The 26,289-nt window shown below is 40.2% G+C and overlaps 1 protein-coding gene across 1 annotated transcript in view; it reads right to left on the reverse strand.

Annotated features, from left to right (window-relative positions):
- LOC126298874 (cell cycle checkpoint protein RAD17) overlaps window positions 1-24,319 on the reverse strand; it is a 107,554-nt gene extending 83,235 nt beyond the window's left edge. Inside the window, exons 1-3 of the mRNA XM_049990390.1 lie at window positions 24,303-24,319; window positions 24,113-24,217; window positions 1,108-1,174 (exon numbers count right to left, since the gene is read on the reverse strand). Of these exons, the coding sequence (XP_049846347.1) occupies window positions 1,108-1,125 (18 nt within the window). The 5' untranslated portion in view covers window positions 1,126-1,174; window positions 24,113-24,217; window positions 24,303-24,319. The remainder of the gene's footprint in view (window positions 1-1,107; window positions 1,175-24,112; window positions 24,218-24,302) is intronic.
- Window positions 24,320-26,289: the final 1,970 nt, after the last annotated feature.

Below are 26,289 nucleotides of genomic sequence, written 5' to 3' on the forward strand. Positions count from 1 at the left end.
GGCAACAAGTACAGATACACACCTCGACATGTTGGTGGAATACCCTTCAGATACCACGAACAAACGCCAAGAGCTGTGTAATCCAAGAAACGTGTTAAGGAAATATGAATCGCGAGTATTTTTTGTCAAAATATTCAGTCATTGGCAACATCTCTCACTTCACGGAGAGACAAATGAAGTCTGCCTCCATTAATAATCAAATAATGTAAATACAAAAAGAACAATATTGTGCTCTGTACTAATGATGTAAACAAAATCATATTAATCCAAAGACTATTAGGTCACAGACAGGCAGTGCAATCTGTAGAAATAAGTCCTGTCAAAATGCTTTTAAACACTTTGAATGGTGGAAGAAAACACTGCCTACTTGGTGACAGACAGAGGTGGTCATCAGTGTCATAATAACCAATAAGAAAGTCCTATGAAATTATGTTAACAGCAGCAACAAGACAACCACTTAAATGATACTAGCAGGAAAGATTTCCAGTAATATTCTGTTTACTGTTGCGCATTATAGCACTTTGCATTTTTGACCATTAGATCTCACATTTCATTTGGAAAGAGTTTGCCAATGCTGTAAACTAAATAGTAGTAATGTTGCCGTAGCAGTTACATGGGCAAGCAAAACACCACTTGTTGGTAAGGTTAGTTAATCATCTTCTCACATTGGACAACTGTACTCTACATGGTAATTTGATCAGGTCTAAAAATATAACAGTAGCCTACATCAAGACTTGCATACTATCAGTAATGACTTGAGATATCTTTGTTTTCACTTCAGAGATGATTATACTGAATATGGTCTATACAAATGAGACTGAATTATATCCTTTGAGTACAGTCTGGCATTTATGCAGTAAGTGAGCCATGTGAGGACATGATCAGTTAGTACAATAATACTGACTTATTTCTGTTGTGATCATCATTAAGAGTCATAAGTCTGTTCATTTTAGTTTTTATGGAATATTTAACACAACCAACAATAAATAAAAAAAGAATTTCCATAACAGTGTAGAAGTTACATAACCATTCTTTTATTTTTATTGTGTTTTGTACTCAAAACTGTTCAATACACCTCACTGTCACTGTTGAATTAATCCACTGTACCTTTCGTTTGTCACACATGTTTAAAAGGATGGTCCCATTATGAATATTCCATGAATGCACAAAACACCTGAAAGAAATAAATGCAATTAGAACAGCAGAAATCAAAGTTAACAATCTATACATTTCACTTATAGGTCTATTTGTTTCACTCAGATGGGAAGGAAAATAAACCACACACACCAAAAATATGCAGCCACGACAAAAACAAGGAGAGATTACAGAATATAGAAGCATGTATCAGTAGACTACATAACCATATTCTTAACAGTCTTAGCGCAAAATGACAAAGATTATGCAGTAAAATTTTGGGGTTGTAGCTGGTCATTGTTTATTTGTGAGCACTGTACTCCAACTGGGCACATGCCATTTCTCAGCAGGTGAGTTGGTGAAGATTGAAATGGGCTTTCCAGGTTGCACCATTGATTGGTTTGGAATGAAAACAAGTCAACTGCTAGATCATCAGTCCCTTCATCCAGTAAGTGGCAAACCCATCAAAGCAAGGAAGCAAAAGGCAAATCCTGTAAATCCCAAGTGTAACTAACACAATTAAAAAACAGAGATAAAAGCCCAGAAAAAAGAATAGCACAGACAAGTAATCAAAAGATCAGTCAATACAAGGCATTAAAACAAAGGAGGAGGAGAAGGAGGAGGGAGGTAGCTAGCGTTTAACGTCCCGTCGACAACGAGGTCATTAGAGACGGAGCACAAGCTCAAATTAGGGAAGGATGGGGAAGGAAATCGGCCATGCCCTTTCAAAGGAACCATCCCGGCATTTGCCTGAAGTGATCTAGGGAAATCACAGAAAACCTAAATCAGGACGGCCGGACTCGGGATTGAACCGTCCTCCTCCCGAATGCGAGTCCAGTGTGCTAACCACTGTGCCACCTCGCTCGGTTATTTAAAAAAAGAACAAACAGAATAAAGGTGGGAAGGGTAGAGGCCATGCTGGACTACCAAGCAAGGGCCGGCTACGGGTCCCGGGGGGGGGGGGGGGGGGGGAGGATAGAGGAGGGGGGGGGGAGCGGGGAGGAGGGGAAGAGAGGGGTGCCTCACCAACCCTTCAGTCAGTCAATGAGGCCAAATAGCCCTACCTTACAGGGTTGAATAGGAACCACCTTCACGAGCAAAGCAACACCAGATCAGCCACTTTGGCATTGTTTGCTAGCACCAGAGGTAGCGTGCCAGGAAGATTAAGATGCTGCCTCTAAGCAGTCAAATTAGGGCAGTCCATGAGTAAGTGGGCCACCATAAGGTGGGCTCTGCATCAGCAGTGAGAGGGATCTTCATATCGGAGAATGTGACCATGAGTCAGCTAAGTGTGGCCAGTGTACAGTTGACAGAGGATGGTGGGTTCCCTCCGAGAATCATGCAGTGAAGACCGTCACATGCTCCCATGGAAAAGAACACAGTAGTTGGGATGTTCAGGGAAGCTACAAATGTGTATAGCATAATTCAGCAACCATTGTTGGTGCCTGTAGGTAATGGCAAGATTCCAGCCTTGACTAGCAGGCTCTTCACAGGACTAGTTCAAAAGAGTCCTGTTCAAGTCAGACTGAACAATGATGAGTGAGATTACGTATCCGCAATGCTGAGGGCGATTCTGAACCATATGCAAAAGTCTCATAATCAAGATGGGACAGAATCAGGGCTTCATAGAGCCTCAAAATGGTAGAGCAATATGCACCCAAGCTAGTGTTACTGAGGCAGCAAAGTGTCCTTAGGTGTCACCGGCACTTTCACTTAAGTTAGCGAAGGTGAGGAAGCCATGTCAGCCAGTCCCAAAAAATAGTGTGTCTCAACTACAAAAAGTAATTTACTATCCAGATAAAGCTCTGCATGTGGGTGGGCAGTACGACAGCAACAGAAGTGCATGACACAAGTCTTGGCAGGTGAAAACTGAAAGTCACAGGTGAGGGCCCATGACAGCACTTTTCCTACGGTTCCTAGTAGGTAACACTCAGCAAAACATTGCCGTCATATAAGGACAACAATACCAAACAACACTGTCAACAATGTTGCAGATTGTGTCATTTCCATGGGATTAATATGCTCATACTTTTTTCTGGCCTCTGGATATGCGAGCTTGTCAAGGGTCTTATAGTCCTGGATTTTCTTCTAATGCTTAAAATTGGACCAATCTTGTGGGCAGGGAGAGTAGAACTCGCAGCAGTTTACACAGCTGGGGGGAGGGGCACACAGAATGTTTGCATGCAGCAAACATCCACAATCCCTACACAAAGAGGTAGCGGTGCAACAGGAAGACATATTTCTGAACTTCATACACCTTAAACATCTCCCACAAGGAACATAGGGTTTGACGTCACTCCGGTAGACCATCGCCTTGGCCTCATCAGGCAATGTATCACCCTTGACAGCCAAGATGAAGGCCCCGGTAGCACCTCTATTTTTCCCTTGGTCCCCTATGGACACAATGGATGAGTGCCCCATCTGTTGCTCTAAGTTGGCCTGCAGCTCATTGTCAGATTGCAAAAGAAGATCATGGAGAAAGATGACACCCTGGACCATATTGAGACTCTTGTGGGGAGTGACAGTCATGCTAATGTCAGCCAACGTTTCACAAGAGAGAAGCACCTGTGACTGGGCAGGAGATAATGTTTTAATCAGGAGGGAACTGCTCTTCAGGTTTGAGATGGCTTCTACTTCCTCGTATTTGCCTTCAATGTATTCCATGAAAAATAAAGGCTTTGTGGCCCAAATGGTGTCCCCGTTGGTCCTGATACAGACCAGGTATTAGGGGAGGATTTTATTACTTGTCATTTAGTCTTGCGTTCCTCCCATGGCGTGGCCAGGGAAGGGAAGACAAGGGGATCATACTTTGTTGTGTCATATGAGGCCTTTTCATTTGAAGAAACTGCTGGGGCCATGTGACTACCAGTGAGAGAAAGTTTAAGGCACTTTGTACGCTAACTATCCACCATGGTGCCACCCACTTCGAATGGGGACTCTCCCCACAGGTACCAACCAGCCACAGCAATGGGTACCTGGCCAGTAATCCATTGACAGGAGTCCCCGTGCCCCAGTCACGATGGGCACATACACCATAGCATACATGAGAAGTGTGCAGTGCCAGGGTAGAAGGACACAGAAGTGCAGCATATACCACAGTGGGAGAGCTTGCCTGCATGACACGCATTTCTGTAAAATTTTGAAAAGATGGCAGGGCAAAACCAATAACGGGGACCATATGATCATTAATGCAAGATGAAGATAATGCTTGGAGTGAAACTAGAAATCAAGACCAAAATTGTAAACCAAGTCCAGGCATGGTCTGCACCAAAAGGGCCATCCAACAAAAAGTCATACAAGGTAAGAGAAAGTCGAAGCATGGGTTTGCAGCACAAAAAGAGGAAGTAGTGTTGCAAAGGCTGGGGCCCCATAGTAGCCAAGCACATACTCACTGAAGAACGGTAAGGCCCCTGGGGGAATGTTGGACTATTAATTAGCACACAGTATGCATGCTGCACATGTCATCATCATAATAACAAGACTAACCACACCACCAAGTGGCTTAGGCAGCTCCATATATATTCCATGAAGTTTTGGGATTACGCCGGGATGATATCAACTTCTTGCAATGGCATTACGGCTGACAACCATTCAGTCGTATTCAGGTGAGTATTTTGCAATGGAGATTGCTAGTTCACATCGCTAACTCTTTTCCAAAATCAGGTGCAGAAATTCATGTAAAAAGGTAGCTGCTGAACAAGTGACTTCTGGCAAGTTTCATGTCATCTTCGAATATATCTCCATCTATAATGCGCAGGCACATGTGTAATGGTGATACTACATGCGCGCTCTCCATCAACATGTGGGTTCACAGAGCTAAAATTCAGATGGCAAATTAATGAAATTAACTATCCTTATATGTGCCATTAGTCATAAAATATTTTCTTTCTGAAGGACTCACCGGGTTCCATGGCTTATCCAGTTGAAAGCCACCATCATGATTAATCGGATCTTCCGACTTAACAATTGAACCCCAGAAGGATATCATCGAGGCCAAGATTTCTCAGGCTGAATAACCCACGGAATGCCCCATGGAAATATGATACTGAGTTATGGCTGACTTACTGAGCTACGAAAGGCGAGTTTGGCGATCACGTTCAATAAATGTAGGCTTTGTCACTTGGCAAGGTATTGCGTAGAATCCAGCATTCCACAAACCAGATCATCCTTTGCCAAACTGAGACAAGCTCAAGTCTTTGTAGGTGGGCAGAAGATTACTTTGACATATTTCCTTACGATACTGCCTGATTTAAATGAAATACTGGAGGGATATGGGAAGCAGCCCCCTGGGCTTGAACTGCTCCTTCCCCTCTTGATCTTGATTTTGTATTATCAGATTTCTTCATCCTTAAAAGCTGTGTTGATCTGGTTTGTAGAATATCCATTATTTTTTAACAGAGACTGTAGGTGTGCCAACTCCTTTTTTATTTTTTTATTTACACGTCAAGTTCCGTAGGACGAAATTGAGGAACAAATCCCTTAGGTCATGGAATGTGTCAGTACATGAAATTACAACATAAAGTAATAACAGATAAAAAAAATAAATGTTTATGAACCTGGAAAAAGTCACTCCATAAGTTTAAGTAAACGCAATCAGCAATACAATAAGAATCAGCTTAATTTTTAAAGGAACTCCTCAAGAGAATAGAAGGCGTGACCCATGAAGAAACTGTTCACTTTCAAATTGAAAGTGCTTGGATTACTGCTAAGATAGCCTTTGCTAGGCTGTCCCCATCAGACACAATGTGGCCCAGTGCACCAACATTCAAAGGATACCCATAGTTTGTGACAGGTGGTGGCAGCAAGATGCCTGCAAATCTAGGTCTGTACATGTGGACCTATGGTAAACAGAATGCCCCAATGATCCATCCACTTTCTGACTGATCAAGACATCCAGAAATGGCAGGCAGCCGCCGTTCTCCACTTCCGTTGTTTGTCCTCGTGGACTGAATTCTCGTGCTACAGAAAGCTTGATATTTCTTCTTCACCATGGGACCATACTACAAAATTGCCATCTAAATATTGCCAGAAGACTCTTAGTTTTAAGTTATATCAAATCTAGCCCCTCTCCTCAAAGTTTTCCATAAAAATGTTTGCTACTAGAGTGGTGAGAGGACTGCCCATGGAAACAACAGCATTTGTTCAAAATACTCACTGATGAATAGAAAGTAGGCTGAAGAAAGTGCATGATGAAATAGTGCTGTTATATCAGCTTTGAATGTACTGCCAATGAGTTACAATTACACCATGTGATGGGTCCTAGTGAAAAGAGACGACATCTTAGCTTACTAATAAGTCAGACTCAGTGAGTTGAAGTTACTTCAGTCTGTTAATAAAGTGACTGGAGTTCTGAACACAATGCAAAATGTCTAAGTCATAACTCTGAGAGCCTATATTGCTCACAGCAGAATGTAATTGAAGATCTTTGTGAATCTTTGGAAGCCCATATAACCTTAGTGGAACAGAGCTGTGAGGTCTCAATCTTTTTGCAACTTCTTGTAGAAGGGACGAAGAATTCAACAATGACAATGTTATACATTCTAAATTCCCTTAGGGTCTTTATCAATCTTCTGGTACATTGGTTCACTTAACAAGCTATACATCTTCTGGTCACAGATCTCTCAGAGCAACAGCACAGTGGTGTTTCCCTTATCCGCTGGAAGGAGCACCATGTCAGGATCTTCTCGTAGCTTGCGTAGCATGGCCCTTTGCATGGAGGATTGTTACTCTTCTGACGTAGAGCTCTCATATCGTGGCTAATAAGGTTATCCACAATGCGTACCCCTACTGAGTCTTTAATAATGAAGACCCAAAATAGGAAGTCCCAAAATAATGGTTATGTGGCAAAAATTGTTTTTTCTCATGTTCCATTGAATGTACAGTTGATGTAGTGCTTGGCAAAAGCAGAGTTAACATGTTGCAAAAGGCAAGTGCAACATTTGTGTTCAGTTCAACACACTTCCATGACACATGTAGTCTGTCCCCTATAAGCCACACAAGTCTGGCAAGGCATTTTATTAACTCCGATCTTTCACAGCAATAAGCAATCCTTTACTGGTTTGATCTCTGTATCCAAAATTCACTGAATTTATGGAATAATAAACAGAGTTACTCATTCAATGTTACACAGTTTCGAACATTAAACAGATTTAGAATGATAATACTGACAAGGTTCCTTTTATGAAAAGCCACGCCCTGTATTAGGTAAACATCCCCCTTCCCACTTCCTCCAACTGTGTGAACAGAAAGCACTAACGAAAACCCCAAAACATCATGTGACACACAGTCTTTAAAATTCATAGAACATATTTACACAGGAAATATATTTCTTTGTAATACATACATAAAATGCAATAATAACAATGACAGAATAATCGCCACACATCTATAGTTCCCTGCAAGGCACCAGGCAGTCAATGAAAAGAGTGCCATTTGTGTTTTTCTTGGTTAAATAATGAATATTATAAAGAGAAATTATAAACTGAACTTTACTGCGTTAACCTCCACATTCTTGTTGAAAATTTTCTAACTGAACATTTCTGACTTAAAATCTAATTAATATTTGAGAGAGGAAAGATTATATGAAGATGGTGAAGCATCTAAAGTCACCATCTGTGGAGCCCAATCCGCCCTTTTCCACTCTACAGTACCAGATGTCTGATGAAACTCAAAATACATGCCTGTAAGATGTTTTCCAAGTAGTAAAGATTGCTATAAAATTGCCTAACGTGAGATGAGTCGAAGTATTAAAATCTTCAGAACCCATATTGTAAACAAATAAATAGATCCCTGAAATTTGAGATTGATACTAGGCAGTCACTGAGCATGCACAGTAAGGTTTTTCTTTATGTATGTATTAAGTGAAACACTATAAAAACTACTGGTGAGGAGTATTTCAGTGCCTAGAAAAAGGAACAAAGCGTGGCAGGGGAGTTGACATAATGAGTCGGTGAGAACATCTCAGTCATTGGGCATACTAACTAGAAAAACATGCACTGTGTGTCAGAAATAAGCATGTACCAAGAAATGCATTGCTGATGAAGGAAAATTTGAGCAGTATAGATGATGTTAACAAATAGGCACCTACATCCCCTTAACTTTCTTCACATTGAGACCAGCTTATTGACACATAACATATCTATGTATACAACAGCAAAGAATTTAAATTTACTCTGTTCAGAAATGGATATGTAGAAGAATTCCCCACGTCAAGAATTTCAGTTCATAAAAGTGTCTTCTTAAGACTCTTATGGTTCTACATAACGAGAGTCTTTAACATTGAGATATTTTCCTTCGTGTTGACATATAGAACTAGTATTGGATTAGGGTATAAAATGAGGGACTTATTGCTCCTCAAACATAAGGGGTGTGTGACAAAAATAATTAGACTGATTTTTCATCTTCCAAAGTTTTTATTATTATTTTTTTCAAACAATAATATTTTCATCTTCTAGGTAGTTCCCTTCTGCAGCTACACACCAGCAGAGTTTTTGTTCCCAGTCTTGGCAACAGTGCTGAAAGGCTTCAACTGATACGACCTTCAATATGATGGTCACATTTCATTTGAACATTTTCCAGAGTCATCCTGTTGAGACATTTTTCAATTTCACTGAAAGTTAAAGTGAAAAGGAATTAGATCACATGAACAGGGGGCTGTGGAACAACTGGAATGCCTTTTGAAATCAAAAATTCGGTGATGGAAGTGGCTGTGTGACACGGTGCTCTGTCATGACGTAGCATCCAGTTGTCTGCAATGCCCAGACTCGCTTGATTCACCCTTTCCTGAACCTTTCAAAGACTATTTAAAACCCCTACAGTCAAAAAGCACTGTTTTGATCTTTGATTTGCACATTCAAGTTTTTTCCCATCTGAGGAGTTGTCTCAGTGTGCCACTTCTCACTTTGCTGCTTTGTCCCAGGATTGTACACAAAAATTCAGGATTCATCACCTGTGATCACGTGGCTCAACCATTCATGATCACTGGCAATCCTCTCAAGATCAATGCACACATTTCTTCGATTGTCCTTCTGCTTATTTGTGACATTTTTCAGGGCCATTTTGGTGCAAACCTTTCGTATGTGCAAAACCAGTCAAAATCTGATGTACAGTGAAAGTGTTTAATTTAGCAGGTCATCCATGATCCTTATTGTTACAAGTCAGTCTGATCTCATAAGCACATACACGCTTTCTATGTTTTTCTTGGTTTTTGAAGTTTAAGATCTCCCTGAGCAAGGTTCACCTTCAACGTGTTCTCGGCCTTTCAAAAATGATTTGTGCCATGAGAAACTTATGCTCCTGACAAGGAATGTTCCCCATATGCCTGTTTCAACTTTTCGAAGATCACACTTGGGGATTTCCCAAGTTTAACACAAAACTACTTGGCATAACGTTGCTCTAAATTCCGCTGTTCCAGTTACATAACACACACTTTATTATGGCGCTCTCAAACATAGTGGAATGGCTGTATGGAGCTGAAACTCAGACTGAGCATATGAAAGGGATGAACATGTTGGTCTACACAAGTAGAACAACACGGGATTACCAGATTACTCACAGTGCTGTCAGCCCCATTACTTTTCTCACACACCTTGTACATAATACCCTGGATATGTGCATGACCTCATTTGTTAATTTAAGAACTTGTGTTTTTGACAGCACACTATATCACAAAGGATAAGAGAGGAAATTGCTGATAATAGTGTCTTGGTGATCACATGAAAAAATTAAATGATTACAGCAAGAGGGGAATTTCAGTCCCCATTCCTTGTAACTAAGAATCCAGTATGTTAGGGACTTTGCTAGCTGCCTTATTGAGATGAGATGGAAGCTTTCCCAAATACACTTAATTATGTACGCAGCTAATTCCTTCCACCACTTGCGGACAACAGCTTGCTGTAGTAGCACGACTTACATTCACTCTGGGTGGTAGGTATGTAACCAGGGGGAAACTAGACAACTCTTTCCTTGTGGGGGGAATGCCCCTGCATCGCCACCCATGATGCTACAGTTGAAGAGATATCCACGGCATTTGTAGTGGTGCCGGGAGTGGCAGCCAAATGCACTTAAAAGTTCTGAATCTGCCCGAACCAGCATGTACGGATGAGAGTGACTGGGACAAGGGCACCCTCGCTGCCCATGGGCCTCAGAGCAACTGGGGGCCAGGACTAGCAACGGAGGCCGGGAGACATCTGGATGTCAGAATCCACAACAAGAGGCGCCGGCACGCACAACAATGATGGCGGACTGGAGAGGAGAGGCTCCAGTGACAAAGCCCTGGACTCCATCACCACTGACAGTAGCACCTGCTCAGCACCGTGGGAGATGCTGGCACCAGCCGCAGGAAGCAAACCCTCTATCGGTGCCAACTAAGGCCTGACCACTGGGGTAGGCGGTCACGACTGGGCCTCAGGAGCTGCCACGGCCAACAAAAACTGAGGTGTTGGGCCGGTAGACCCAAGGAGAGGGGCGCTCCTCCTAGGATGCAACTGCTTTGTAGGATGCCATGAGTCAATCTTTGGCATGAACCATGAAGACATGGCGATCCCGCTGGCCAAGATACAGTGAGAGTGCCATCAAAACTCCCTGGCCCAGATGTGTGACCTGTGTGAATGTCAACAAAAATGGCACCAATGATGGACTCCAGAGGCTGAGTAATGTACGCAGCTGATGGCCGTGCATGGGTTCTTCAGGAATCTTGGCCCCAATTGGCATCATTCTGTGACAGCTTATAAGAATGTGAGCACCTCCTCGACTAGGAAATCTACATACTTTTTCACACGTCTTAAATGTTTGGGCAAGGCATTCTGCCTCACAGTTTGACTGCAGATGGAAGGTAGGTGCCATGATGTTGCGAATGGCATTGTATGTACAGAAGTCCTTGAAGACTGGGTCACAAACTGAGGACCACTTTATAAAACCAGGGAGCAAGGTGAGCCTTCTATGGAGAATATCTCTGACAGGGCATTGACAGTTACATCTGTCGCAGATTGACAACAAATGGTATAAGGAAAATGAGAAAAAACATCAATTGCCAATAACCAGAAAGTGACTAAAGAAAAGACCAGTGAAATCAAAGTGCACTCTTTCCCAAGGCTGGATAGGGACCAACCACGGCAAAAAGTGCACAGCACCACCTGCTAACCTAAACATTTGCAGCAGGTGATGCCAAAGTGTTCCACCTCCCGATCAATAACCAGCCAAAATGCATGGCAGTGCACCAACAATTTTGTGAGAGAGATCTACCAGTGACCTCAATATAATACGTGGAGGATCACCCACCACAGAGCAGCTGGAACCACAGTACAGGAAGTAAATACTTCTGGAGAATAACACCATCCAAGAGGGAGAGGTGATGCCACAACAGATACAAATTCTGATGGGGACACACTGCCTGGCCCAGCGGCTGTTTGGACCACCCATCTTGTATCATGTGTACAATCTGCCAGAGCACTGGATCCACCACAACAGCAGAGATAACAAGAGGACTGGTGATGGGGAAGCGATCCACTGTGTCGCTTGTCTCCGTATTCAGTTGAAAACAAAGGAATTACTCCTGGTCCAAGGGTGGAAATGTTACAAGACACGGCATAGAGCGAAGACTATCCTTAAGCTGCACAAAAGCACACTTCCAGGCTGCAGACCAAACAAAAATAGCACTTTTCTGAAGTAACAGATGCAAGGGGTGAGAGATAGTAGCAGCTCTGGGAAGAAAAACATGTGGCAGAATGCCACTTTGCCAATGAATGCCTGAAGTTCCCATAGATCAGACAGGTGGGGAAAAGCCGTAATAGTGGCAAAATGTTGTTCCTTGGGGCACAGGCCCTGCTGGGAAATTTCATTACCCAAATAAATAATGGAAGCCTGGAAAAAGTGAGACTTGGTGAGATTACATTTGAGGCCTACAGCCTGTAGAACAGCAAATGAAGAAAAGAGGTTGTGTAGGTGATCTTCTGAGGTAGCCTCTGTCATGATGATATCATCAAGACAGTTAATGTACTGAGGGACAACCTTCGTAATCTGTTTGAAAAATATTTGACAGATGGCAGGTGCACTAGTGACTGCAAACATTAGCCGTTAATACTAATACATTCCAAAAGGTATAGAAACCACGAGCAACAGTTTTGATGTCTTCTCTCAATGACATCAAACAATCCAGCTCTGTCAACCTTGTTGCGTAAAGCTACTGGAAACTGGCTGCACCCTGTAAAAGATAGGGCGGGAGGAGGGCTTGAGGGTGATGTGCACAATAAAATAGTTTGCTCAACCTAAAGTGAGATCCAAAAATTCAGAACACAAGGAATCCAGTTCGCAATAAGGCACTTGGTCTGACACCAAATGCACCACATCCACAATAGAAAAACCAAAAGCAGCAACTGCATCTAACTCAAACAAATTTTCAGTACTCACATCATTAACTACCAAGTACATAATGAAACAGACAACTGACTTGTAAACTGTGTCGGCTGTGGACTGGCCAAGAACAGGAATCTGATGTTTGTTACAGCTCACCAATCAACGCTCAATGCGTGCCAACATTGGGGATCCTTGCCTGGCATAAATCTATTAGCTGAATAGGGGCTTGGTAGCCTCCATGCTGATTTGTAGTATTACTGGCTTATCCATTATCCACATTTCAACGAAAAGTTTGTTCTGGCCTGCAGACAATGGTGAACAGAACAATGAAACAGAACAAATATTGACATCTATTGATTCCTGCCATGACTGCTGGTGGGGTAGAGATTGACAACATACCATTTCTATGTTACCTTTTGTCATGCTGTATGAAAAGAGAGGGACACAAAGAAAGCGGCATCCACTGCTTATGATCTGCTTTCCACATCAACCTGGCTGCCTTGTTTGTACTGCAGCTACTTCATCTTCCCCCAGTGTGCTAGACTCCATACACCAGGGCTGCACACTGTCAACAATGATGACATTATTCCAAAACTTTATTTGGCGGCTCACGGCAAGGGAGGCCTCAAACGACTGTGCAATATTCAAAACCTCTTCTAATGTAGAGTCCTCAAACTGAAGGGCATGTTGACACACCTTATCTAGGGCCGAACAAGTGATTGAGTATCTGACTATGGTGTCTGCATATGACTAAGACTTCACTGTGACGAACTGACACTTATGACTGAGGCCATGGATCTCAGCCTTCCAAGCTCAATAGTAGTGCTGCAGCTATTTTTGGCACTGACAGAATTCAGCATGCACAATACATACACTTGTAGTGCTAGGAGGGCTGCAAACTACACATATCGTCAAATGAAAGCAATGCAGGTTCTTGCAGAGAAGTCAATTGTCACAATAAGTGTTACATACAAGCACGTACCCACAATAAGAAAAGAGCCTTAGAGACCTCCATATCAACCACCCAGAGTGTCACAAAATGTTAGTGAAGCCATTTCTCATAAGCATCAGTCTTCCGCAGTTTCATCGTAGGGGAGCTACAGGTACGGGTGAACAACTGGCAGTTGAGCCTGGGTCAACATAGCCAACAAAGGTTTACAACACAGCTGTATGCACCTGCTGTTGTTGCAGGAGTGACTGGAGTAAAGCCACCCATGGAAGAGCCAAATGGCAGAAAAAACATAATACAAAACACATGAAAATCTGTATCAACATTGCCACTTGTGTTCTACCTAGGAACACAAGAAAACACACGACCATAAAAGAGATACCATCTATTGGGTCAAAGAGTGAAATCAACATGAGTACAATGAAAGTGGTTTACACATCTCTAACACATGTAACAATTGAGGATGCGGAGGCCCTTGCAAGCCCTTATACAGCTACACTATCCGCGGCAGGTATATCTTGCGTAGTGTTGCATCTGCACAGAAGTTTGATAATGGCGGTCAGTGACCAGACTGTCCCTGGTGACAGCAGTTGGTGAACAAGCTGCCCCTGGTAGCCACCTCGGACAATTGGGGCACATTGCTTGAATGTCAGTGCTCACAACATTTGCTGTAGTGGCCCAACTTAAGTCCGCCAGAATTTGTCTTAACTGCTGCTCCACTTGCTCAGTATTAGTGTAACATGTGGTCTCATTTTGTAACTTTGCTCATCTTGAAACTGAAGGTATTTTATAAGGATCTTTAAATATCCTTTCAAGCCATGTAACAGTACCAGGATCCTTATTACATGGAACAGTTAACAATCCAAGAATTATTGCCATTGCCAGTGTCCTACATATACTTTCTCCCATACAAGTCATTCCATTTCATTAAATTTATATTCAGTCAACAGTGCCCAAGAACCCTTAACATAATGATCCCCATCTGGTGCTATTTTAAGGTTTTTTAGCTCAAGGACATGAGGAAATTATGAATATTACTCTAGAGAATGCAAGGCAGATAGTTATTTTGCTATAGGATGCTTATCAGACAAAACTGTCATGAGAAGACAAAGAAAAAACACTGAGGGAGAAAATACTGAGATTTAGGAGAATGAGGAAAAATAACATTTGAGGCATATGAGTGTAGTACTATATTGAGCCTATGACACTGTCAATACAGAACATACCAAAAATATTTACCAGTTTCAGAATTCTGAAAACAGGCAACCTATAGGGGTGTTTCCAATATTTTTGGCAGTAAGATACACAAGAGTGCTGAAATATGTAAAGAAGTACCTGTCTTGCAAACCCAATAGCCCTCCTGTACTGAGGGATATCTACTGAAACATATAGGGGTTGGACAAAAATATGGAAACACCATGATGTATTTAAACACAAATGGCACATGTGTGAAGATTCAATACATTGCACGTGTCAGTCATGGTCAGAAGAGTGTTCTATGTAGCTGTGAGAGCATTATGTCAGTGTCAAGTGAAGTCAAACATGGGCAAACTGTTGGTTTTCGTATGGTGGGTGTTTCCATAATCATTGTAGCCAAAGTGCTTGGTATTTCAAAAGGCACAGTACTGAACATATATACCACATACAGGGAAAGCAGAAAATATCATCCAATACATCACAATGTGGATGAAAGTGTGTTTCGAGCAATCGTGACATATGGTGATTGAAGAGGATGGTGATGAAAACTAAGGGTGTGACTGCTGCAATAGTCAGCACCAAACTAACATGAAAGGAGTTCCATAAGCAGGAAACTGCAGGGCGAGCTGCAATTCCAAAACCAGTCATCAATGATGCAAATGCCTGCAATAGGAAAATGTGGTGTGAAAGCCATAAAACCGCGACTATGGAGCAATAGAAAAAAGTCATTTTGTCATACGAGTCTATGGTTACTCTGAAAGGTCACATTACTGCCAAGGATTGTGCGACCATTTTGGCTGATCAAGTCCATTCCATGGTACAATGTTCACCAAAGCTGACGCTGTGTTTCAAGATGACAGCATTTTCCAGGACAGGTTTTGTAAGCATGAGGACGAACTATCATCTCCCGTGGCCACAACAGTCACCGGATGTGAATATTATTAAACCTTTGCAGTCTACTTTGGAAAAAAAGTGTGCAACCACAGACCATCTCCATCATCATTACCTGAACTTGCCACTATTTTGGAGGAATTATGATATAAGAGTCCCTTGAAAACTACACAGGACCTGTATTTATGCATTCTGAGGAGACTGGAAATTGTTTTGAATGCTAAGAGGTTTCCTGCACCTTATTACGAATGGTAATGTGTTGTGTTTTTGGTACTTCCATATTTTTGTACATCCACTCTACATCTCCTGACAGTGTTAGTAGTCTCGTACAATATAATAATGTTGTAAATGACACGGCTGATTTGGGTGGCCGTTCTGTCATAATTCAAATAAGACACCTATCAAAAATAGGCAATTCACATGGTGTAAATTAGGTAATTTTAAAGGAAGGAAGATTAGGGTCATCGGGCATGAAGCACAGGTTGGAATTGGGAAAGAGTCATATTTGTACGATCCTTTCTGCCCTTTCCTGTGTACAGATACCTGACTATTAAATCTGCCTACAACATGCTTTGTTAATTCTGATCTAACTCCATGATAAACATCTTACTTCTTCGTAAATATCACTGACTACCAAGTTTATAACCTGTAGCTTTTCCAAGTTAGTACAACACATTCTTCTAATGCTTCATCTAAATCCCAAACCATCCCAGCCACAGGTAAGCATTGTTTCACCACTCAAGACAAGCCATTTCTGTCTGATATCATCAACAGAGTATTCCTAAAATAAAAACTCTTGAGCTGAGTTAGTGTGTTCCAGTTATTATTTATTTGCTTCTCTACTGATCAAATGTGCGTGCTATATAGTGAGGTTCTTCACTAATAACATTGCTTGCATTTGACCAGAGGTTTCCCAGTATTGTAAAAGAAAAAAAAAAACCCCTATATAGCTGACATTCTGTTTACATTCACACATGTATCTAAGGAAGCCAACATATTGCAACATGTTTCAACAAAACAATACTTTGTTACACCCACACAAATTAAGTTACAATTTCAACTATTTCTGAAGAGTGTGAAGCATTTCACAAACAAAATTAAATTTCTATTAAAAGGGGCTATGCAGTAGATTAACAAAATGGAAACAACGGACTTTCTTGGTTCCCTTTCCCCACAGCCAATTAAAATGTTGGAAGCACGTGAAAAATAAACTCATTTATGGACTGCAGTAAGCAGCTTGTCAGCACCCACATTTGAAAACTCAAAAATAAATGTGATTAAAATGGCCAAAGGTCATTGTTAAGGCTTTATTAAAATTATCCTGTGCTCAGTTTCACATTAGAGCACACAAATTATTGTTGCGTGTGTGTGTGTGTGTGTGTGTGTGTGTGTGTGTGTGTGTGTGTGTGTGTGTGTGTATGTGAGTGAGAGAGTGAGAGAGAGAGAGAGAGAGAGAGAGAGAGAGAGAGAGAGAGACACTGACTATACAAATCAATTAAAATGTGATGTACTTAAATAATAAATGACAGTCAAATAAAAATGAGACAGATGGAAAAAAAGTAAATAAACTGTTCATTATTTCAAAAGTAGTCACCATAACTGTTAATGTAGTTATCCAAATGTGAGACAAGGCTATCAATGCCTTCATAGAAAAGTGTTTGCAGTTGCCTTTAGAACCATGGTTGTATTGAGGTGTGCATGCTGATCACAAATGCCTTTCCTTAGGGCTACAAAAATAGGGAAGTTGAAAGCAGAGAGATTGGGACTGTATGGAGGATGTGTAAGGGCTTCCCAACAAAACTTCTGCAGCATAGTCAAAACAACCTTGGCAACATGCTGTCAAGTTTGTTTCACTCTATTAACAACATGGTGTTGAGTTCTACCTGTTATAAAGTCCTAAAGCTGATCAAAAATCTTGTCCAATATGGAAGTCTTACTTTATTCACCAAAAGGCAGAGCAAAACTATACTGAATACTTCCCAGAAGTCAAGAAACATAACAACAACCTACATATCATTATAAACTGCCTTCTGAATCTCATTTACATACAAAGTAAGCAGAGCTTCACATGATCATTTGAAGAATCCATATTGATTCAAACAATGACATTCAATTTACAAAAAGTCGTATACACCAGCTAGTATAAAATAAGTTATATAATTCTATAAAAGACTGATTTCAAGGATATGGGCCTGTAGTTATGTGCACCTGCCTGACTATCCTTATAGAAAATGATAATTACCTACAAATTTTTCCAATCACTTGGAACACTTCATTATTCCAGTGATCTATTGTCAGCTACTGCTAACAGGGAGTGAGAGTGTTATTTTGCACACACAGAAAATTTTAGAAATACATCATCAGGCCCAAATGCCTTTCATCTGTTGACCAATTTTGGTTGAGTTTCTGTTCCACCGTCACTTAGCTCAATATCTGCCATTTCAGATATTATACTAAACAAGTACGTGCAAGTCCTCTTTCTAAAACAATTTTATTATTTTACAAAAGCTTATACCTGTCTACTTTTCAACATTGTTGTTTCCACTAACACTAAGGAAAGGGAGTTGTTAAAATTGACAGGTTATAAATCGGGAAGAAGGCTGCATCAAAAGAGATTCTCACAAACACTTTTTCCAGGCAGTACCTCATTGAACAAAAGAGAAACTGTAGTATACAGCATTATCAAAGAGCATAATTTTCCAGACACACCTACTATTTCAGACTTTTTAAATCAATAAGGCCTCTCTCATTTCAAATACCTAAATGTGAATTACAAATTAATTTTTAAAGACACAGCCACAGGTCCTCACACTAACATCAAAACAGGTGCTCGAGCAGCCATTACAAATCACTATGTGAAACTAAGCAGTGGAAGATACTGTTTGACAGCTATTCATCTGTAAGTGTATGGAGAAAACAGCACCAGAATGGAAAAGATTTATTGGTGTACTTTTTGACCATTCTCACTGGCTTTGAGGAATTGATATATATCCCACTGGAATGTCAATCTGTTACAGAATACACTAGCTATCAAAGACAGTAACTGGCCTGCAACACATTGACCTGCTCCATAGCTTTGATTTTGCCTTCTGCAGCAAACTTGAATACCCCAGAATATAATATTGCTACTACAAACACGTTAAATGTACTGAGTGATAATCTTCTGATAAACTGTGTATCCTCACACACAACAACTGATGCAATGCAACAGAACACAATCTGACACTGAAATGTGTATGTTACAGTGCCTAGATTTTCTACATGCAGAAAATGCAGCAATTTGGCTTCCAAATTTAATACCCCCACCACAGAAATAGGGATGTCACCAGAAGAGTTGTGGCATGGGAGAGTCCACAGGAGGATGCCAAGTTCTGACTAATGCAAGCGAGCTCTTGATTGCTTATCTTCTGTCTAAGACCCATGTACAGTCTCTGCTGAAACAGCAGGTGGTGTTATGCTCCATAAACCATGTTTACAGTTGAGGTGGTCAGTGGGGGCAGGGAACAGCAACAAGACACTGACTCCTCCTCCCCCCCCCCCCCCCCCCTCTCTCTCTCTCTCTGTAACAATTTGTCCCCAGTGATGCGTGATTCAAGTACCCCATTTTAGCTGCAGAACATACAAAAAAGCTCCTTAGTGGAGTGTTCACCTGACTTCTGACATTTAGTCAGAAACCAAGGAGTATCATAACTATGAACTACAACCCTTGGTTCATTTATGTCCGTTGTTAGATGTTATGAAATGTAACTTGTAATGCATTTGTTCTGAGTATGTGATTTTTTTTTTTTTTTTACATCAAGTAACAGACTATTTACAACTGTATACTGTAACTTGAGCACTGTGGTTCTGTAAGTAAACATCTGGTATTCTATGTGGAGTAAATTGATCAAAACACTATGTAACATAGCAATCCATCTCCCTCCTCAACCCCCGCCCCATTTTCCAAAAGAATGAAATTAACTGTTTGGCCAATTACCTCCAGCACAATTCATAATCTAAGCAACATTAAATCTTCACTCTTCAATGTTGTCAATCACAGCAACAGCAAAAATAGCTCTGTAGACATGTTGAACGTATTCAAATAACCAACTTAAGTTGAGATCAGGTGCAGCATAACACACGGAAGTGTCTCCTGACTGCTCACAAGTCAGCAATACATCAGTTTCGAGTTGTTAGTGGGATGACAGTTTCATAAAATCAGTAAGGGGCAAGGAAAGAAGCCACACATTTCTAGTGATGAAATTGAAACCATTGTCTGTGTTCACTTAAAAATCTGAAATTGTTTTAATATTTACTTTGAATGAAGGTTATGGTGACAGCGTATGTAGTATTGTCCAAAGTCTAGATTAGGTTGTAAAGTGACACTCTGGTTGCAAGTTGGTGAAGCCAGGATATTCCTTTGTCTCTTTCTATGGAACACTGTTTGTTCATTGTTCTCTTATCGCCTGCATAGAATCAACAATTGACACATCTTCTTTCATTTTCAGCATACTTCATGGCAAGCACGGACAACATTGCTGCACAAAACATGTAAGTACAGCACTGGCCACAATCCAGACTACTAACCATTAATCTGTACGAGGAACAAACATTCGAATAATAGAAGAGCTAGGCCTATGCCCATTGATTTTATAGTAAAAAGAAAATGCTACAGAGGTTCACTAGTATTTTTTTATAAATCCCAGCAGTAATGAATTAGAATGAGTACAAAACAATCTGCAATCAGAATGTAAAATTACATTTAGAAAATGTACGAGCTCCTGCCAAGCCAGGACTGCCTCAAATGTACTAAGTACAGAATTCTAATCATCAACACCCACTCTTCTATTAACTGTACACGTTGGGAGCTCCCACCTCCTTTGCAAAATTGCACTCATTTCTACAGCTCCTCTGGTTTCAGTCTGCCTTAATCCCTGTTCATTGCCTGTTGTCCTTCCCCTGTTCTCATCACACACTGTACTCTTCTACCTACACTACAAGCATACACTCACATGTCTGCTCTTCTGCTACATTCCAGCATCCTCCTTGAAGCATATCCCTACCTCTTACTTGTTTCTCCTACCCTGTGTCCACCTCCTAGTGCTCTATCCCCTTTTCCCCTCTTGATGCAGTTATTTGTTTAAATCCAGCAGAATCTTCCATAACCCTCTTCCCACTTTGTACCCCATCCATTTCCTCGCTTCTCATGAACCCCATGCTTCCTGAATACAATTTCAATGAGCTTACCATGTTATTATGTAGACTGCAGGGATAGACACATTCCAGGTAAAACACAGCACTTTAAGTTATGCATCACCTACAGATGTACTTTCTTTTGTTAAACCTTAAGGCTACATACTTCAACCAGAACATTGCTTTGCCTGAACCATAAAATGGGACACATTTCTGGTGAAAAGGACACTTTACATTTAACATGGACATTTTAATAATATGTGTCAGTTTCTAGAAAATTAGTCCCATTATTCCAGCTCTGGTACATTAAAATGATAAAAGGCAGCAATTCTGAAATGGAAAATCAGAATCCTAACTATCCAATTGTTTGAACCAAAATCTATATAAAATTAATTGCAAGATTTGTTAGAACAGAAAACAATCTGTAAAACAAAAGTATACAACATTGGACACGAAGGTGCAAATGCGAGTTTACGGAAAAGTGTAGGTGGCTGTAGCAACAAAATAAATATTTAGTAATATGCACAATGGCCAAAAAATTTGTCAACTCCAGAAGACTTTACAACATTACCATGTAACCCCACCCCAACCTTGTCAATGGCGTAAGTCCAGTGAAAATAGAGCCCACAAGTTTCTTCCGGTATGCCATACTTGATGGATCCCATAGAGCTATCAAACTGTGGTGATGCTGACTACTATGTTTCACCCTACAGGTCCAAACAGTCCCATACATTTTCTATGGCATTAAATCAAATGATTTAATGAGCCAGTGTTAGTCAAACCAGAAATGTACATGTGCAGCCCTGTGACCACAGCTGTGAACTTGGATGACAAAAGTGTCTACAGCATACTCATCATGAAAATGTAGAAGAAAGGACAACACTTAGTGACAAACAACGTTGAAATAAATATCCAGGTTGTTGGGGATGGTAACGTGAATCAGGGAGCCCAAATCATGGTACAAAGAACGCCCCAAAACATCACAGAAATCACCTCCAGCTTAAAATACACTCTCCACATGCTGCAGGTTAAAGGCCTCATTGGGCTGCCTGTGCACTAAAAGCCTTGTATTGTTTGTAAACAGAGAAAATCATGGACCGTCAGATACACTACGGCTCTCAATTTATCCCCTGTCCAGTTTCTGTGTTGTTTAGTGTATTAAAGGCATGCAGCTTCATATGCTGCTGTGAGTGACAACCTTTTGCAAGGCACCCAAATGAAAAATGTCCATTGCAAGCAATTCCCTTAGCAATGTTTGCTTGGATACTGGTACAAATCAACCTGCATTCACTGACAGTAGCAATTCTTGTTGGATTTGAAATCAATCATCATTTGCAAGGTGTGATACTTGTCTCCATTCCATGACAGTTGGGCACCTTTAAAAAAAAGTGCCCTTACACAGTGTTACGAGCTTTCACGTGGTGCACCATTCCTTAAAGACACATTGGACAGTCCGTATAGATACATCAGTAAGTATGGCAACTTTATTTAAGGTGTGGTCATGGCAATGTCCAAACACTGGCTCTCTTGTGTCATTCTATCAGTACTCCACATCGACCAGTCTTGCTGTGCCGATTCTATAGTAGTAATTGGCACCTATACATCCATTCAACACCATGTGACTTACGTAATCAGTGTTGGGTCACATGACATCCTGGTATCAGTTCTACATCACCATGAGTGCTTTACCTATTTTATAAATTACAATGAAATTATAAGAATTAAACAACATTTGTCCAACAAAATGAGCATACACATTCGCAAATGTACTGTATTTAAGCAGACTGATAAGCAAATTACTAACAAAGTTTCAAGAATAGAGTTGTGATAGCAATGATCAGACTTCAAAATGGTTTACTCTAACTTAAGCAACTGCTAAGTCAGGCAGCTTTATACTGCCATAATTAACTGTTCCTCAACTACAAGAGTCTACAGTGAAGTCCTGGATCTGGTTTCCAGAAAAACGAGAGTGAGAAATTCAAATTATCAGAATACGTCAACAGGCAAACTACCTCACAACAACTGCAGAAGTAGCTATATGTGGCTTTCACACTGTTAATCTGAGACTACATTCAATGTAAATAACTGGACCAGAGATATATAGTAGGGTAACATGTTTTAAATCCCTATGAAAAGGAACAAAAAGAAGGGGGGGGGGGGGGAGATAGATTTTCCTCTCTCTTAGAGAGTGGGGGGGGAGAGAGAGAGAGAGAGAGGAAAAATATTTCTTTTTGTTCCTTTTCATAGGGATTTAAAACATGTTAGCCTACTTTAAATCCAATATCTCTGCAAAAAGCCAAATCAAATATAAAAGATGGGAGGACAACATGTCCCATCAAACAGTGGAGAAAACATGCAAACTGAACTATTATGAACAAAAAAAAAAAAAAAAAAAAAAAAACCAGAAAAAACACAAAATGAGTATTATTCATAACAATTTTTGAAACCAATATAAATTAACAGAAAAAGAACACATTTTTATACAGCATAATTTATGATTGATCTGCAGTCTAACTTAAAAGTCTCAGAAAACAATGTCTGCAACGAACAAATGTTTCCAATTGGCAATATGACGAGGTTACCACATTCACAGCATTCCATCCTAGCTGTAGTCAAAGTAAGTTATAAATAGGAGAAATAAATGAAAGAATCTGATTCACATGAATAAGATCTGGAAGCTTCAGGCATCAGCATAAATTAGACTGATGTTCAGTTTCACATATAAACTCCAAAATATACTGTAGCAGTGAAAAATTCAACACATTCACTACAGGAACGATCCGCAGTGGGTTAAACAAAATGAATGTAATTACTTCACGAAATTGTATACCCAAAACATGCTGAGGGACCCCTAAAGTTTTTAAAGGCATTGGCAGTAGATGAAATAGAATGACCTTACAAAATTTGAAAAAGACTTATTAAGTAAAGTAAAATAATTCTGTACATAAAGTGAATAAGGCTGCCAAAAATTTTATTGTGGTGCAAAGACTGAGCTATGGAATACAGACTGTTAGCACTGTTATCTATGACTAATATCTTGATGTGCTGGCTAGATAGTTGGTGTGAAAGAGCTCAAAGTTTTTTTGAAAATGAGAGAAAGAAGATGAGAGACTTGCACACAACAAACTAGCATGGAAAGCTGCATCAAACAATCTTCGAACTATCTTCTGAGTTGATTCGGTCTGTGCATCGTACGGTACAGGATACACAAAATTATATCATTATTTCGACACAAGGCGGTACTGAGGTTACAAGGACGACAAAAAAAAAAAAAAAAAAAAAAAAAAAAAAAAAAAAAAAAACAGTGCCACACACGTCAGATGACAGAAGAACAGATATTCAAATAAGATGTAAAAACAAATAAATGCATAATATTTTGAGTAGATATTAAGTTACCACGCGACACTTCTACCTCACCGAAAGGACAACAATGAGGATTCACACAACAGCTTCTGAGCCACGAATGAAAAGCGTATATATCTTCTTCCCGTAATAGCAGACAGTCTCCTACATATACAGAAACTAATACAATTGACACAAATAAATTGTATACATCGTCAAAGAACAACGTCAAAAGACTTCGAAACACTACTAAACGATATCTTACTTAACTACGAACGACACTTAATGCTGTTACGTACTTTTTGTCACATTCTTTCCAAGATATTCAAACATCGCGCACACTACTTCTAACAAGCATCCTTGATAACCAAAGAATTCGAACACACAGGACAACAACAGTCATCGCTACCTAGAAATCGCTATTCCTTGTCATATCAACGTGTTTACGTAAATAGCAACACAGAACAACAATAAGAAGGATACCCATAGAGCATTATGCTCTGATTATAAATGAAATATTTTTCTTTGCTGTTTCTACTGTTCAATTAATTGATTTCTAATGTTATTTTTATTTTAACATTGGTACAAGAAAGACACATAGTCCTCATAGAGATGCAATGTGGAGCAATTACAGATGATGTTCTGAGTCACATATGTAATGCATCACCAACGCAAAGTATTTTCCCAGACAGGTTAAAAATGCCATTGTCAGGCCGCTTTACAAAAAGGGGGACACCACAGATGTCAATAATTAGCGGCCAGTATCCTTGCTTACAGCATTTTCAAAAATCTTCGAGCAAGTACCGTACTCAAGAGTGGTTAGTCATCTCAAGAGTAATGGGATACTTAGTAAATCACAGTTCGGATTTCAAAAATGCTGTTCCACTGATACAGCGATATGCAATTTTACTGTCCAAATAATAGAGTCTTTAAATAGTAAAATGTCACCAATAGGAATTTTCTGTGACTTATTCAAAGCATTTGATTGTGTGAACCATGGCGTTAAGTTAAGTAAATTATAATTCTATGATATAAATGAAATATCATATGATTGGTTTAACCTATATCTACAGAACAGGAAACAAAAAGTTTCCTTATATGGGTTACGTGATTTAAATAAGTTTACCACTTCATCTAACTGGGGTGAAATTACATTAGGTGTTCTACAGGGTTCAATCATGCGTCCCCTTCTGTTCTTGATATATGTGAACGACCTCCCTTCCTATCTGAGACAGGAAGCTGAACTGACACTGATTGCTGATGATACAAGCATCATTATTAATTCAGTAAAAGAAACTCCAATTGAAAATGATACAAATAAGGTCTTTCGAAAAGTCATTAATTGGTTTTCTGGAAATAGGCTTGCTCTAAATTTTGAAAAAACATGGTACATTTAATTCAGTCAATAAATATAACACATCACCAGAAGTCAGTACACAGGGTACAGCATACTAAGTTCTTGGGAGCAGCTTTTTCAACTCTATCTGAAAGATTTCGATGTTGTTCTTTCTTTCTCCAGGCAACATACTGAAGATTATTTTGGGTCGATATAACACGCCTTTCAGATACAGGTCCTTAATATGTTATGTACTTCTCTATGAAAATCATTCCCACTTCTACTTTGATATAATCGTGAACTTGGGTATGTAATGCTGAAAATGCCCTGTGCACTTTCAGATGACTCATAAATTCGTATATACGTGGTGAACCACATAATAAGTAACATACATTTTATTTTATGGACAGTTTAAGATACTGAATACTCATTCTGGTAACACCCCCCAGGCTGTGGCTAAGCAATGCCTCCACAATATCCTTTCTTTCAGGAGTGCTAGTTCTGCAAGGTTCGCAGGAGAGCGTCTGTAAAGTTTGGAAGGTAGGAAACGAGGTACTGGCTGAACTAAAGCTGTGAGAACGGGGCGTGAGTCATGCTTGGGTAGCTCAGTTGGTAGAGCACTTGCCCGCAAAAGTCAAAGGTCCGGAGTTCGAGTCTCGGTCCGGCACACAGTTTTAATCTGCCAGAAAGTTTCAGTTTAAGATACTGACACGAAGTTTTAGGCTCATGACAGAACACACAGGAGCACATAGTTTTGTTGCTTTTTGAACCCTCCTCACCCTGGTATCAAGTGAGATATTGAAGAAAATTCGTTTTTAATGGATCAATATACTTTTTAATGGCGTTTGAAAGATCTGGAAAGAATGAGCGCATCAATATACCTCTTGTTAATGGAGGCATTGCAAATTTTCGGAAA

This window comes from Schistocerca gregaria, chromosome X (genome assembly GCF_023897955.1).
Source record: "Schistocerca gregaria isolate iqSchGreg1 chromosome X, iqSchGreg1.2, whole genome shotgun sequence".
NCBI classification, from domain to species: Eukaryota; Metazoa; Arthropoda; class Insecta; order Orthoptera; family Acrididae; genus Schistocerca; species Schistocerca gregaria.